Genomic DNA, 15,349 nt, shown 5'->3' on the forward strand with positions numbered 1-15,349 from the left:
TATGGACCTAACAGAAGCAGAAGATATTAAGAAGAGATGGCAAGAATACACAGAAGAACTGTACAAAAAAGATCTTCACAACCCAGATAATCACGATGGTGTGATCACTCACCTAGAGCCAGACATCCTGGAATGTGAAGTCAAGTGGGCCTTAGAAAGCATCACTACGAACAAAGCTAGTGCAGGTGATAGAATTCCTGTTGAGCTATTTCAAATCCTGGAAGATGATGCTGTGAAAGTGCTGCACTCAATATGCCAGCAAATGTGGAAAACTCAGCAGTGGCCACAGGACTGGAAAAGGTCAGTTTTCATTCCAATCCCAAAGAAAGGTAATGCCAAAGAATGCTCAAACTACCGCACAATTGTACTCATCTCACACGCTAGTAAAGTAATGCTCAAAATTCTCCAAGCCAGGCTTCAGCAATATGTGAACCGTGAACTTCCTGATGTTGAAGCTGGTTTTAGAAAAGGCAGAGGAACCAGAGATCAAATTGCCAACATCCGCTGGATCATGGAAAAAGCAAGAGAGTTCCAGAAAAGCATCTATTTCTGCTTTATTGACTATGCCAAAGCCTTTGTGTGGATCACAATAAACTGTGGAAAATTCTGAAAGAGATGGGAATACCAGACCACCTGACCTGCCTCTTGAGAAATCTCTTTGCAGGTCAGGAAGCAACAGTTAGAACTGGACATGGAACAACAGACTGGTTCCAAATAGGAAAAGGAGTTTGTCAAGGCTGTATATTGTCACCCTGTTTATTTAACTTATATGCGGAGTACATCATGAGAAACGCTGGACTGGAAGAAACACAAGCTGGAATCAAGATTGCCGGGAGAAATATCAATAACCTCAGATATGCAGATGACACCACCCTTATGGCAGAAAGTGAAGAGGAACTAAAAAGCCTCTTGATGAAAGTGAAAGTGGAAAGTGAAAAAGTTGGCTTAAAGCTCAACATTCAGAAAACAGAAGATCATGGCATCCGGTCCCATCACTTCATGGGAAATAGATGGGGAAACACTGGAAACAGTGTTAGACTTTATTTTTCTGGGCTCCAAAATCACTGCAGATGGTGACTGAAGCCATGAAATTAAAAGACGCTTAATCCTTGGAAGGAAAGTTATGACCAACCTAGACAGCATATTCAAAAGCAGAGACATTCCTTTGCCAACAAAGGTTCGTCTAGTCAAGGCTATGGTTTTTTCTGTGGTCATGTATGGATGTGAGAGTTGGACTGTGAAGAAGGCTGAGCGCCGAAGAATTGATGCTTTTGAACTGTGGTGTTGGAGAAGACTCTTCAGAGTCCCTTGGACTGCAAGGAGATCCAACCAGTTCATTCTGAAGGAGATCAGCCCTGGGATTTCTTTGGGAGGAATGATGCTAAAGCTGAAACTCCAGTACTTTGGCCACCTCATGCGAAGAGTTGACTCATTGGAAAAGACTCTGATGCTGGGAGGGACTGGGGACAAGAGGAGAAAGGGACGACAGAGGATGAGATGGCTGGATGGCATCACTGACTTGATGGACGTTGAGTCTCAGTGAACTCCAGGAGTTGGTGATGGACAGGGAGGCCTGGGGTGCTGCGATTCATGGGGTTGCAAAGAGTCGGACACGACTGAGCGACTGATCTGATCTGATCTGATCTGAGTCATTATAAAACTAAAAAGTTAGATAAATTGCCATAGCTGGGCTTCCCTGGTGGCTCAGTGGCAACGGATCTGCCTGCCCATGCAAGGGACGGGGTTAATTCCCTGATCCAAGAAGATCTATATGCCATGGAGCAACTAAGCCTGTGCACCACAACTACTGAGCCTGTTGCTCTAGAACCTGCGAACCTGTGAGTAGTAACTACTGCACCCACATGCCGAAACTCCTGGAGCCTGACTGCCCTAGAGCCCATGCTCCATGAGAGAAGCCACCACAGTGAGAAGCCTGTGCACTAGAGAGTAGCCCCTGCTCCCCGCAACTAAGAGAAAATCCACGCGCAGCAACGAGGACCCAGCACAGTCAAAAACAAATAAATAAAATTATTTTTAAAATGGTTTTTAAAATTGCCATAACTACCAACCAGATCTTATCAAAGAGAAACATAGATCTCATTGGAAAATAGACTTGGAAATAGAAAAAATTTTCAGTACAATCTCTGCAAGTAAACATTAAATCGATTCCCAGTAGACTTTTCCAATTTATGGATTTGTGACTATCTGTTGATCCACCAAAGATCTGTTCTTAAGGAGAGGAATGAGGTAAGGTAGATGGCGCACAGCTTTAAAGCTAATTTCACACATACTGTACAAGAAGACTTAACTAGAAAACAGTGACAGCAGATGACATGGGACTTCCAACCATATTTTCTGTAGTAAATGCTTTATCTGACACTATGTTAACTACATCTGACCACTGTAAAGATAATATATACATAAAGGCTATGCTGAAAATGAGATTTTCAAGTCTAGCCCAAAACCACACACGTTATACCACATGCACATGTGTGATCTTGCTCAACCTGTCCAGGAAGAGATACTTTCTTGAGTTCATTCACCCCTCAGTTGTTAATACTTTTGACTGGGGAGAATGGGAAGAGAAAAAGACTTAAATATTGTGTGAGAGGGGACAAAGAGGCATAACAGGCTGAATATTTAGATAGGTAACAGTATTTATTTACTTATAAATAAGATAAGAAGTAGTTATCTTCATCCCTTCCACTACTTGCAAATTCTTTTAGATTAATAAACCCTACTTCTAAAAAGCAAATAGTGACCCTATCTCTGACCAGCAGAATTATGAGATAAACCTTATTCATAATCTGAAAAGTTTTCCTGCTTATTCATCATTTAGTAAACATTTCTTTAAAATACAGAATTCATTGTATTAAGCAAAGGAGCTAGAAGTTTAGCTTTCATTATTCACTGCAATACCAGATTTCTTAAAAGTCTAAACAGAACAACGATAAAAACTATATTGACATATACCTTACTGCATCACACATCTTAATTTAAATCTTAATTTTCTGACCTGGAATGTCGGAGGCTGTCCTTTTTGTTTTTTGCCGAACACAATGTACATTCACAGCCAACTGCATGGGGCTTAGGTAGAGATACATCCTGTTTTAACAGCATTGTAAGAATCTCATAGTTGTTACGATGAGCAGCTAAAATGACAGGTGCAACATCCATAGTTGTTGAATACTCAGGATTCTGAATTCTCTCCATTAGTTTCTGAAAAATATTTATATAAACATCCAAAAGTTCTTACTTGTGACATCAAAAAAGCATTTATCTAAAAAATGTAATGAACAAAAGACACAAAGAATATAAAAATTATTTTGAGAAATATAATCACATTTTACTAGGATTAAATCTTTTTTGAAACTTCAAAACAACTTTAGTTAGTAAATGCAGTATAATCATGACAGACAAAATCTTCACTAGGAAATATTCATATAGCCAGAGTTTTGTTTTCCTAACAAAGAAGAAGTGTGGATATCTGGAGAAATACTTTAGGAAAAAGCGTTTCATTTTCACAAGATTATGGCAACATGCATGACAAGGATAAAGAACAAGAATTTTAGAGAGAGAATATAATGGAAAAACAGAAGTGTTAAAAATAGGCAAAGTATAAAGGCATGAGAAAAAAATGTTTAAATCCACCTCTACGACAAAACCTTGCCACATTGATAGCAATGAAGTTACTTGTAAAGAATAAGAAAATAGGAGGCACTCTTCATTTTGTATAATTCTCTACATATTTTCAAACACCACTTATACTTCCTGTTACAAATGCACAAAAACACTAACAATCACAGCTCCTGGAACCACTAGGCAGTTTGTATTTATTATCTCATTTAATCCCCACAATAGCCTGCAAAATTAAGCATTATAATCTCCATGAAGAAACTGAGGCTCAGAGAAGTGAATGTGCCCGAGCTATACAACAGAGTGGCAAAGTGCAGATAGAACCCAGGTGTCTGGTCCTCTGGAGCCCGAGCTCCTTTCACTACATGGGCTCATGCCTGGTGACTGCATAACATGAGGAAAGAAACATCAGTAAATAAAGAGCCAGGTAAAGTAAATAAGGTTGACTATATTATGACTATTGTATATTCTTTCTAATACTTATCACTTTTTCACAGCTGTTTTCCTGTGAGCTGTTTGATTCCATAGTATAAGCTCATCAAGTTCACAGTTAATTTTTGTAATTTTTACTAACATTGCAATAGTACACACATTATAAAAAACCTGAAAAATATACAAAAGCCGAAATAAAAATACCCAGTTTCTATAGTATTTGTTTTTAATCCTTTTGCCACCACACCTGCTTTTAAGGGCAACTTCAAGGAAGCTATAACAAAGACTCTTCTGGAAAAAAAACCTTTTGTACAGAATTTTGCATGCAATTTAAGGAAGTTCATAGATTTTACGTTCAAGGTATTTTATTTTGCTACTATAAATAATACTATCACAAACATCTTTATGAATACAGCTTTTTCAAACTTTAGGATTATCTCATTAACATAGAACCCTTGAAATGGAATTATAGGTCTAAAGGCCATGAACAATTTTGAAGCTTTGATACGTATTATCAAGACCTTTTAATAGTTTATATTACTAATAACACAGGAATGTACCCACACTCTAAGATTTACTCACCAGCACTGGGCATGATCATTCCCAATTTATGAGCGAAAAAACTATCACGAATATTAATTTACTTTTGATTACTGGTAAATTTTATTATTTTCTGACATTCTTATTTTTTTCCTTTTATGAATAGTTTGTTTATATACTTCCCTTCTATTTATTGGGGTCTTCAAATTAATGAATTTATTTAAAAATTACAGAGAAATCTATAAAAATTTACTCCATTTCCCCTAATTACAAAAGAAGAAGTTATAAAGAGGAGGAAGTCATATTTAATCTCTTACGAAAAAAATGGTCCTTATTTTTCCCATGAAACATACTTAACTATGTGAAAAACAGATGATTAAAATCCCTAATTTCATTGCACAAAATATAATCTACATACTATAAAAAAGAAACCTGTATTTGAAAGTCAAAATTTATCAAAAGACAATTTTGATAAGCCAAGAATATAGAATGAATTCACTGAGATGACAAATTTAAAAAGTATATAAAAATACTTGACATTGCCTGTCTAGAGGTAATCAACCTGTTAAAAAGTGATCTTGCTGTCACTAGAAGTATTCAAAGCAAAGGCTGGATAGCCTTTTTTGTTAGAGACACTGAAAAAGTGTTCTCTTACTGAGTAGGTGAGGACTGCCTGGCCTTATAACTCAAGATTCGACTGGCAGTGGTAATGGTGATGAAATAATATCAATCAGTTGCTCCAATATCCTGGAACTCTACACTCAACCTCCTCAAGGGAGTAAATGGGTTAAGAGGTTAGGAGGTTGAACAGGTAGGGATACCAAAATATACTATAACTGGAGGACAGGTGACAGAAAATTGAATAGGATTCTAGACATTTCTGATCTTTTGAACAGGAACTATACTATTAGCTCTTTTTTCTCTACACTGTTGGTTGCTTGCTACCACTTAAAATTAGCTGGAACTATCCTTGGGAGAAAATTATGCTTACACAAATTTTGTCATAGTTTAAATGAGGGAAAATTATTTCAGTTAATATAAAGTATTCAATTTAGGGGAGCTTCTCATCTTTCTCAGAGAATGGCAGATCATTTGCAATGAATTTATAATTCTTTCTTAAACAATATTTTTCTTCTGATTATAGCCAGTTTACAACACTCCCAGAAATTATTTTTACTGATTATTTCACTATATCCTCACCAATAATGAATGTTATAACTGTTACATTTTGATACATACACAGAAAATATCTCATTTTTACAGTAGAATTTATTGCATTAGTGACTATCTTCTTAATCACAAAAGCAATAAAGAAAACAATATCCTTAATTTGGTAATGTGATGACTGCTGTTAGGTAACATTTTGCTATATTTCCATAGAATTCCTTTTCTATGCATATTTTTAACCTCAGATAATACTATATATACAGTTTACTATTCTCATTTTTTACCATTCTGTCCCAATGTTAGAATGTTAGGTGTTCCTAATTATTCCTTTAAAAATACTATTTTAATATACAGGTAGTTATTTATATTCAAATCTATTTTGGGATGTTTAAATTATGTCACATGGTTTTTTCATTGCTACAAATAAGATTACAAGTAACATTTTTGTCTACATTTCTGACCATTTCCTTGACAAATTCCTAGAGGAGGAAGTGATAGTTTAAAGAATATGAACATATTTCTTGTTACTGATACTTCCTGCCAAACCACTTTTCAAACTACCTTCCCTTCCAGTGGTGTATGAGACTATACTACTCCTTTGCTATCAATGGTTAGTACTTTTTAAACAATCTTTGCTATCTGATAAGCAAACATTTGCATTTCATATTTAATTATTAGTAAGATTATCATTTTGCACTTTGAGATTTTTCCACATCTTTTACTGATTTTTAAGTTTTTCATCAATTCATCCAATATTAAGATTATGAATTTGAGATATATGCTAAAAATATCTTTTGAAAGTTACCCATCTGCTTAATTTTTCCTGAGGTCTTGATTTCAGAAGTTTAACTTCTATACAACCAAAGGCTGTGCTACTGTGATTTTTGTTCAAAGTCCTTCCCTCTCAAACAGTTAAATATTCACCTACATTTTCTTCCAGTTTTATGGTTTCATTGTTTATATTTAAATCTTAAATCCAACTGGAAACTGATCTATATTTTCAACTTAGCCTGTAGAATGTTCCAAACTAAAAATACTGGATTGCATCAACAAAATTCTAGAAATATCACGAATTTTAAGGTTTCCTGAGAGCAATATTAGTTATTCTTGCAAATGTCTACTTAAAGTAATATTTTTACAGAGTAAAAAAAAAATCTATTTCTATAAAACGAAGTAAATTGGAGGGGAAGAAAAAATGGCAATGGGGCAGATCTATTTTGGTTTAAAAATTCAAATTAATAAATATTTAAGAGTACTAACTACTATAGTTGGTCTTGATGATCGTTTTGGTCGATGATTAAGTAGTATATCAACAGCTCCCACTACTTCAGAGTCGATTGCCACCAAAAGTGCATCTGCGGACTTTAAAAAAAAAAAAAGTTAAAAATGAAAATGGAGGGAAAAAGGTAAACTATTTTTACTAATTCATAAAGAAAACTATTTTTTTTTTAATTTAAACTGTATTATATACAGTAATACTGAATTTTTAAAAATTTAGACTATCCAAACAGAACATTTGCTTGCCTTAGCCATACTTCTGTGTACCACAACACACACATTTTTATTCTGGTTTCACTGCTTGAGCTGATCAAATAATGAATGCTTGATAGTGGGGTTTATTAATGACACAGGGCTGATATAGGTAGTATTTAAAGTTGATATGTTATTTTTTCCAAGATGTTTATTTACTCTTGAACACTGGATCAAAAGAATCCTAACATTCCAAATCTATAAAAGAAATTGCCAAGAAAAATTACTACAAGCAAAGGATATAATCAATACAACCATGAAGTTAGGGGACAATGGAAAATAAAAGCAGGAGGAGCTGCTGTTCTCGTCTTTAAAGCACATATGGCTGACTGAAATTGTGTAAATCATGACATTAATATTAGCAATCTTTTTCCTTTTTTGGCCTTGCTGCACTGCTTGTGCTTTCTTAGTACCCTGACGAGGGATTGAACCCAGGCCACGGCAGTGAAAGCTCTGAGTCTTAACGAATGGACAGCCAGGAAATTCCCAATATTAGCAATTTTACCAAGTAAAAATCACAAAGAATTTTCTCTGAGGAATCAATGTCCTCAGAGACAAAGAGAAGTGACTTTACAGTTTGACTCCCAAACTATAGCTCATTTTGAAACTCCAACTCTGATAGGAGGAAAAAAGTAAATACAAGCGGAGTAAATGGAGACTTTTCAGCTTCTCAGTGTAACAAAACCTTCAGTCCTATTATGGTACTTAGCAACTGAGATCAGGTTTTCGGTTTCATTTTGTTTGGCTTAAGGAAAACCATAAAGGCAGAAACAAAAAGCGGGGATAAGTAACAATTTAATCTAAGAAAACACTGATTATTTTCAGTATATACATTTTTAAACTATTATAATCTTTAATAACTATTTAAATCAACATTATCTCCGATAAAAGTGAAACTGTATCAGATCTTTAATCTTTGTAGCTGAAAAGAATAAAGCTTTCATCCACTTTATCTAGATGTTAAAAATAGGACTAAAAATGGCAGACTTTATCTGGATGTCTAAGAATAGGACTAAGCACCCCAAGGAATCGGATGGGGCCACATTCAACCATTAGGAACTGCCTGTGTATTCCCATAGGAAAAACTCCTCACCATCACGGGAAATTTAATTCATTATTTTATCCCTTAAAACTTTAAGGTTTCACTGAGCTGTAGCCTATTCTTTAAAATCTAGCACTATTATTATTCTGCTTTGCATACATTTCTAACTTCAGTTTGGTACTTGGTCAAGTGAAACAAACAAAAAGAACCATGTGTTCATTTCTACGAAACAGTTCACTTATGATTTTTAATTTTAACCTATAAAGCTAGCTAACTATAGTAATGCCACTGCTCTCAAAGTCCAAACACCAAGCAATACCAATCATCTGAAACATCATCGTGAATTCAGCTGTACATTTCTTCCCAAACCATACTGAGCTGTCACAAACTAACTTTATGGGCATTATTCCTTAGAAGGACCTGCCTCAACCACACTGACTTAAGAGTTGTCTATAAATTACAGACATCTGGCTTTCCCAAGTACCCTTCCAGTCTTTATTGAATAAGAGAACAGCTAGATTAAAATCAACAAAGAAGGGAGGAAGGACAAAAAATTGCTAAAAGTTGATCACTGAGAAGATAAAATATCAGCATACCAAAACCACTATCAATTCAAAGCAGTCTGAAACCATTTGATGTAAGCAAAAACATATCAATAATTTCAGACTACAAGAAGCAAATAAAATGATTATACTCTTGATGAGTCCCACTTATGATGCTAAAGTTAAATTATATTCAGATACACTATTTAGTAAAGAATAAAGAAAGATTCATGTTAAATCTTTCAAAGCTTAAAAGGATAAGCTTCAGGTAGAGAAATACTTATTTACATAAAAAAAGTCAAGTAAATAACGAGTTGCCATTGACATGTTCTATACAAATGCTGTTACTTGATATATAAAAAGGTAGTTCTGAAGGGGAAAAATTATTTTTAAAATATCTATATGTACACAAAATGTCCTCATAAGTTTTGTTTCCCAATTTCTTACAGATATTTGACTATTCTTTATTAAATCTGCTTAGTACATATTTATTATGTATTAATGGAGTTACTCCCTTCTCATCTCAGACTTTGTCAACAATTCCCATACTCTTTCCTCTAAGCTCAGATTCTCATAAATTATCTATTTCCTTACCAACAATAAAATTTCCACCTTGGTATTCTATTTACTGCTCTTGTCTTCCACAGGACCCTGGTCCTTCATTCGCAGAAATACCAAATCCTAGCCCCTACCTCCCAAAACATGAAATACTTCCTCACTCTTTGCTGACTTGACTTCATCCTCTCTCTTGAGCAAGACAAGGTCCCTGCTATCAAGCAGCTTATTTGGTGGGAGAAGTTGTCGTTGTTTAGCTCTTTGCGACCCAATGGACTGCAGCCTGCCAGCTCCTCTGTCCATGGAATTTCCCAGGCAAGAATGGAGTGGGTTACCATTCCCTTCTCCAGGGGATCTTCCTGACCCAGGAATCGAACCTGAGTCTTCTGCATTGCAGGCAGATTCTTTACCACTAAGCCACCTGGGAAGCCCATCTTTCTCTTACCACTCAAGTTTTCTTTCTCTCATTCTGCCAGACTTCTAAAACTCATGCGTGTCATTTTCTCTAATTCTACTGATGCCAGAGATTCAAAATCCAATGGCCTTTCCTATCATTTTCCTGATTTTTAACCAACTAAGAAAACTGTTTTTTTGTTTTTTCACAACGGTCCATGATCCTAACTCCTTTAATGAAATCCTCTCCTTCTAAAGACGTTTATTAATGTAGATGCTCCCTGAGAGCATCAGGGAATCAGCTCTAGTTGTTTGCTCTTCTCTGTGATTTCATCCATTCTCACGGTGTCGGATCATCCTCATGCCCATGACTGCTGTATTTCTCCAGCCCAACCTCTCCCTAGAGATGTAAGCTTTCCATTGAAAACTTCCTGATAGCCCCAAAATAAACAAGGCTAAAACCAGAATTCACAGTTCTCTGCCCCAAGTTTGACCTAGCTTTGTAACTTCCTGTTTTCCTTTCATCATTCTCCCAGTAACCCATGTTTATGATTTTCAGATCATCTTGGACTCTTTCTCAATCCTCCCTTCCAAAGTTAAATACTCACTAAGTTCTATCAATTCTTCCTTCACAATATCTCTTACATTTGCCATTATTTTTCCCCTATTCTCATAGCCACTATTCCGGTTCAGACTTTAACCTCTTCTTATCTGGATTACTATAAAAACTGCTCACCCAAGCTGTTTATAGCCTTCCCCATTTCCTGTTTTTTTAATCTATACACAGCCACTAGATTAGTTTTCCTAAAATACCACTGTATACATCACATCCTTTCTCAAAAATCTTGTAATGATCCCATTATTTATCACATAAAACCCAAATTCCTTAGACCGGCATTCAGGCCCTTTTCATCAGTTTTTAGTTATTTTTCCAGATATTTCCACTACCATCCAACCCAAATATCTTGTTCAAAAAGCCTAAGTCAAGTCACTGTCTCAAGAACACATATTGTACTTATCTTTGTTTATATCCTTCTCTATATCCTGTTCCCCTCCTATCTATTAAATACATATTTTTTACAGTTGTTTTAAGTAATAGTGTAAAAGCATGGACTCTGGCAGTCAGAACCTGAGTTCAAATTCCAGATCTGGCATTTATGGAATAAGTTTGGGCATGTTACTGAAGCTTTCTGTACCTCGGTTTCCTCCTCTATAAAACAGGGATAATAGTAGTACCTAACTCATAGGGCTTTTGTAGGGATTAAGAAGTGACTATATTTGCAATTATTAATATCTCAAGGCTTGAGCTCAATTGACACTTCCATGAAAGCTTTCTTGATAGTGCCAATCCACAGTGATCTCTTTCCTATGTTTCCAAAACACTTATGGTAAACCACTAAAGTTTAAGAATAAAACAGGGCTTCTCAATAGTGGCACTACTGACATTTTGGACCAGATCAATCTTTGTTGTGGGGGCTGTCCTGTTCACCATAGGATCATTAATAGCATCGCTACCTTCTACCCACCAGAGGCCAGGTACAAACCCACCCCTTAACTGCAAAACCAAAATGTTCCCAGATATTGCCAAATGTCCCTGAGGGACAAAATTGTCCAGTTGAGAGTCACTAGTATGACACAAGATAAAATACATGAGAGCACTTTAAAACCCCTAAGCAATATACAAGGATCAATTATCATTACCACTCAGCACGTAGGAAATATACTTTTCTATTAATTGATTTAAAATTCATTGTTCAATTCATTTTAACATACTTTTGTACAGAACTCATGTTTTACTTATTCATTTCCACAAAGACACCCAACCAAAGGTTTTGGACATTTGTTGACTGAGAAATAAGACACAGGTAACCCAGGACAGGACACGGTGAACTAGAAAGAGCATGGGATTTGCGGACAGAAGAATTGGTTCAAATCTGAGCTCTTATTTATTTTAGAATTTTGGGCAATACATTACAGTCTATGAGCCTCAGTTTTCTGCTCTATAAAATATAACATCTATATAGGCTGGCTATGACATTCAAATATGTTCAGGTATCTGAAAGAACCATGTAAATTACAGAAATTTTATATACAGACATATATAAAAAGAAAATGATTATTGTACCATAATACCTCTTGTATATGGAATCATCAGAGACTTCCCTTGTAACCTTATTTTCTAGGTAACTGAAGCTTATGCTTTTAAGTATTTAACTTTAAAATTTAAACAATTTTGACAGAATTTTTCTGCTTTCAGAAGTACTATATATATTCCTCTTTCTTCTCAAGCAATATATACTGAACGTAACTTAATTTTCCCTTACTGACTCTGGGCTATTGTTATAAACATTAATTACCACTCGAACATACAGTTCCCTTAGAGATTATCAGGTATGTTAGGCTGTTGATCTCCTTAAACAGAGTCAGAGGTACTGTGCCTAACTTTGTTCCACTGTAGCCTCATGCCTCTTCTGTTGCTCCCATAATTCTCTATGGATTAGAAAACTAAGTAAGTTTGTTAAAAGTGTAATCTAAAATGAGAAAAAATAGAGTTGAGAGAAGATTCCAGATAAGTTCATAAATGGGAAACCTCATCACATCTAATCTGGCTGATCAGGGGTATTTTTTACTTATTTTCTGGTTCTTGGTGGTATTCTGGATAAATGAAATTTCTGGAAAAGCAATTTTTTTCTACTTAAACATGTATATACAGAGAGGATACCACATGTTGTAATACATATATATATAATATTTATAATAGAAATGTATATAGAACTAACCTATTTTTTTTTAATCTATGAGTACTTCCTGATATCACTCTTTAAAAAGGCTCATTAATTTAAAGCAATAACATAGCAAATGCTCAAACTATTTGAAAGGAAAAAAAAGAGCCAGAATTCAAATGCAAAGTCCCATGATAAGCAAAACAAAAAGGAAGGAAAATAACATTAAATTCCTTCACATCTCTGAACTAAATTCTTTCAAGATACACATGCCTACTTTTTTACCTGAACTTCTATGAAGATAAGCAAGAAAGGTCAATATTTTCCAATTTAAAAAATCTCATTCACATTTAGTTATAAGTAAACACTAAATTTCAGACAAAAAGAAAAATTTAATTAAACTTAGGAGAAAATCAAAGTCAAATTGAAAATTGCTTTGTATGTGAGAAGTACTTTGTTCTTATGCTTGTAAGTTATATGGGCCACAGAAATACCTGTTCCTCTGATACTTCCAGAATACTTCTACTATTTTTAGATATATAAGATAAATAGTAATAAGTAATAAAAACAAAGTCATCTTTAATAAGTCATAATAATTTACCTCTGTTGGATGTTTTAAAACATATAAGATGAGGAGGAGTGATAATTGGGGGAAAAAATCAAGTCAAAATATTATATTTTTTAAAAAGGCTTTTTTTGGTTTGTTTTTAAATTTTTAGTAGCTCAAAACAAAAGGTGAAAGAGAAAAGAAAAACAGAAAGCAAGAAGGAAAAAAAGAAAGGAAGGAAGAGAGGAAGAAAACTAGAGAGAAAGGACAGAACATGGCATATCTAACAGTACTTAAAAGCTACTGGATAAAATTATCTAGCCTTGTACCTGACAACCGTAGTCCAAAAGAAGCTGCAGTATATCCAAGTTTTCGTTTTCAATAGTTATGGTAACAGCATTTCTCCCAAGCACATCTACGCAATTTATGTTCAAGTCACCTGAACTGTTTTCCTCCAAAATCTTTTTAACCATATAATAGTCACCTAAATAACAATACACAAACATAATTTAATATCCATGACACATTAAATAAGAACAACTATAAAGAAAACTTAGCTTGATGATTTAAAAGATTAAAAAACCTAAACTCATTTTTGTATATGGAACTATGCAAAGAAAATGTGAACATTTCCTTGCTGAAAACTTATACCCTGATTAAAAAATGATATGTACATCAGCAACAAACAGAAAAAATAGAAAAATTTTAAATGTACAGTTTAAAATATAAGTTGTTTAAAATGCAAAACTGATTGATGATAAGGAGAAAAACTTTTAGAAGATATTTATAATAATAAAGAATGTCTAAAAGTACAGACTGAGTGCTAGAAAAATAAGATAGAAAGGATTTAAGTTTTATATCTCAAATACATACACACATTTAATTGTTAAATGGTTAAAAACAAGATCTAGTAATAAATGGAGGCTGTTATGAAGAGGTTTACTTTGGAAAAGCAGTAAATGTATATATGCACATTAAGAGGGAGATGCCCGAAATTACTAGTCTCCTCCCCACTCTACCAACACACACACACACACACACACACACACATCTCATTAATGAAGCTGTTTAGGTTACATGATGGGATATTCAGCTCACAGAACTCTAAAGCAGGACTATGATTAATGCTCGTAGAGGCCAATGTCAGACTATTTCAAAATGAAATCTGACCTGTCAGGATTATGCAGATTAGCTTCTGCCTCACTCTACCCCACATCAAAACAGCTAATGAATGGGGGAAAATGAGAATAATTATGGAGTAATCATTTTCACAGAGGGCCCACTATACTTGTCTGCTAACCAGCTGGTGCAGTAAGTAAAAGGGGAAAAAATCAAAAGAGAAATGCTAATTAAATGGAGAAAAAAAGCTAAGTGGGTTTTGCTTTATTTCATCTTGCTTTTTAAACATAAGATGAATAAACCATTTAAAGTGACTTGCAAATATAGCTGTTCCTTGTCAGTCTATGAATAAGAAACAGGAAGAGAACAATCAGAGTGGAAACCAGAAGGAAAAAGAAATGAATGATTTCATGATACAGAAAGAGAAATTCTAAAACTGGACTGAGTGAATAACAAAGAAAAGTAACAGATTTTTTTTTTTTTTTTTGGTTAACATTTCAAATTACACTATTATTTTTAACCAGTGACTTTTAAGTCCTCATTTTTGGAAGGTGTTGAATGGTAGTTTTCTTGGTGTATTCCTTAGTTCCCTCAAGAAAACCAGTCAGAAAAAGAAATTATTTCCTCAAAGCACTATTAATTTATATTTAAATACTAACGCTCCATGGCAAAAACTTAAAACTTATCACTTTGCAAAGTGAAGTTCTGAATCACAAGTTGAACCAATAGTGAACATGCAGATAGATCAGTGAAAATTTATCACTAATCCTAGAAAATAACTTTAAAACCTTATTTCAGGTGAATTTATTTCAGTGTCTTAGTTGTAGGAGAATGCTACCCATAAAAACTCTGGCTCTATTTTCTTTGATTTCATGATGTGCCTAGGTGAGGAACATTTTTTTTCTTTATCCTTGGGACTCATTTCTGAATCTGACTCTGCCCTTCATTAATATGCAATATTTCAGCCATTTGTTCTTAAAATATTGCTTCATTTCCATATTATTCTTTCTCCTATTGGAACTCCTTTAGGTATTATGTTAGATCATCCTATTCCAAATTCTGTGTCTCTAAAGGTATATTTTTCTTCTTTCTTCCTCTCTTTTCTGCTTCAGGATAAATTCTT

The 15,349-nt window shown here is 34.4% G+C and overlaps 1 protein-coding gene across 8 annotated transcripts in view; it reads right to left on the minus strand.

The window, feature by feature from the left end:
• TRPC1 (transient receptor potential cation channel subfamily C member 1) overlaps nucleotides 1–15,349 on the minus strand; it is a 62,703-nt gene that overhangs the window by 37,223 nt on the left and 10,131 nt on the right. For 2 of the 8 annotated variants that reach the window (XM_027544251.1, XM_027544242.1), the window contains exons 2-4: nucleotides 13,437–13,591; nucleotides 7,036–7,137; nucleotides 3,017–3,219 (exon numbers count right to left, since the gene is read on the minus strand). In XM_027544251.1, coding sequence (XP_027400052.1) covers nucleotides 3,017–3,219; nucleotides 7,036–7,137; nucleotides 13,437–13,591 — 460 coding nt within the window. The remainder of the gene's footprint in view (nucleotides 1–3,016; nucleotides 3,220–7,035; nucleotides 7,138–13,436; nucleotides 13,592–15,349) is intronic. The other 6 variants (XM_027544259.1, XM_027544233.1, XM_027544275.1 and 3 more) reach the window with 3 other exon arrangements.

Source organism: Bos indicus x Bos taurus, chromosome 1 (genome assembly GCF_003369695.1).
Source record: "Bos indicus x Bos taurus breed Angus x Brahman F1 hybrid chromosome 1, Bos_hybrid_MaternalHap_v2.0, whole genome shotgun sequence".
NCBI lineage: Eukaryota > Metazoa > Chordata > Mammalia > Artiodactyla > Bovidae > Bos > Bos indicus x Bos taurus.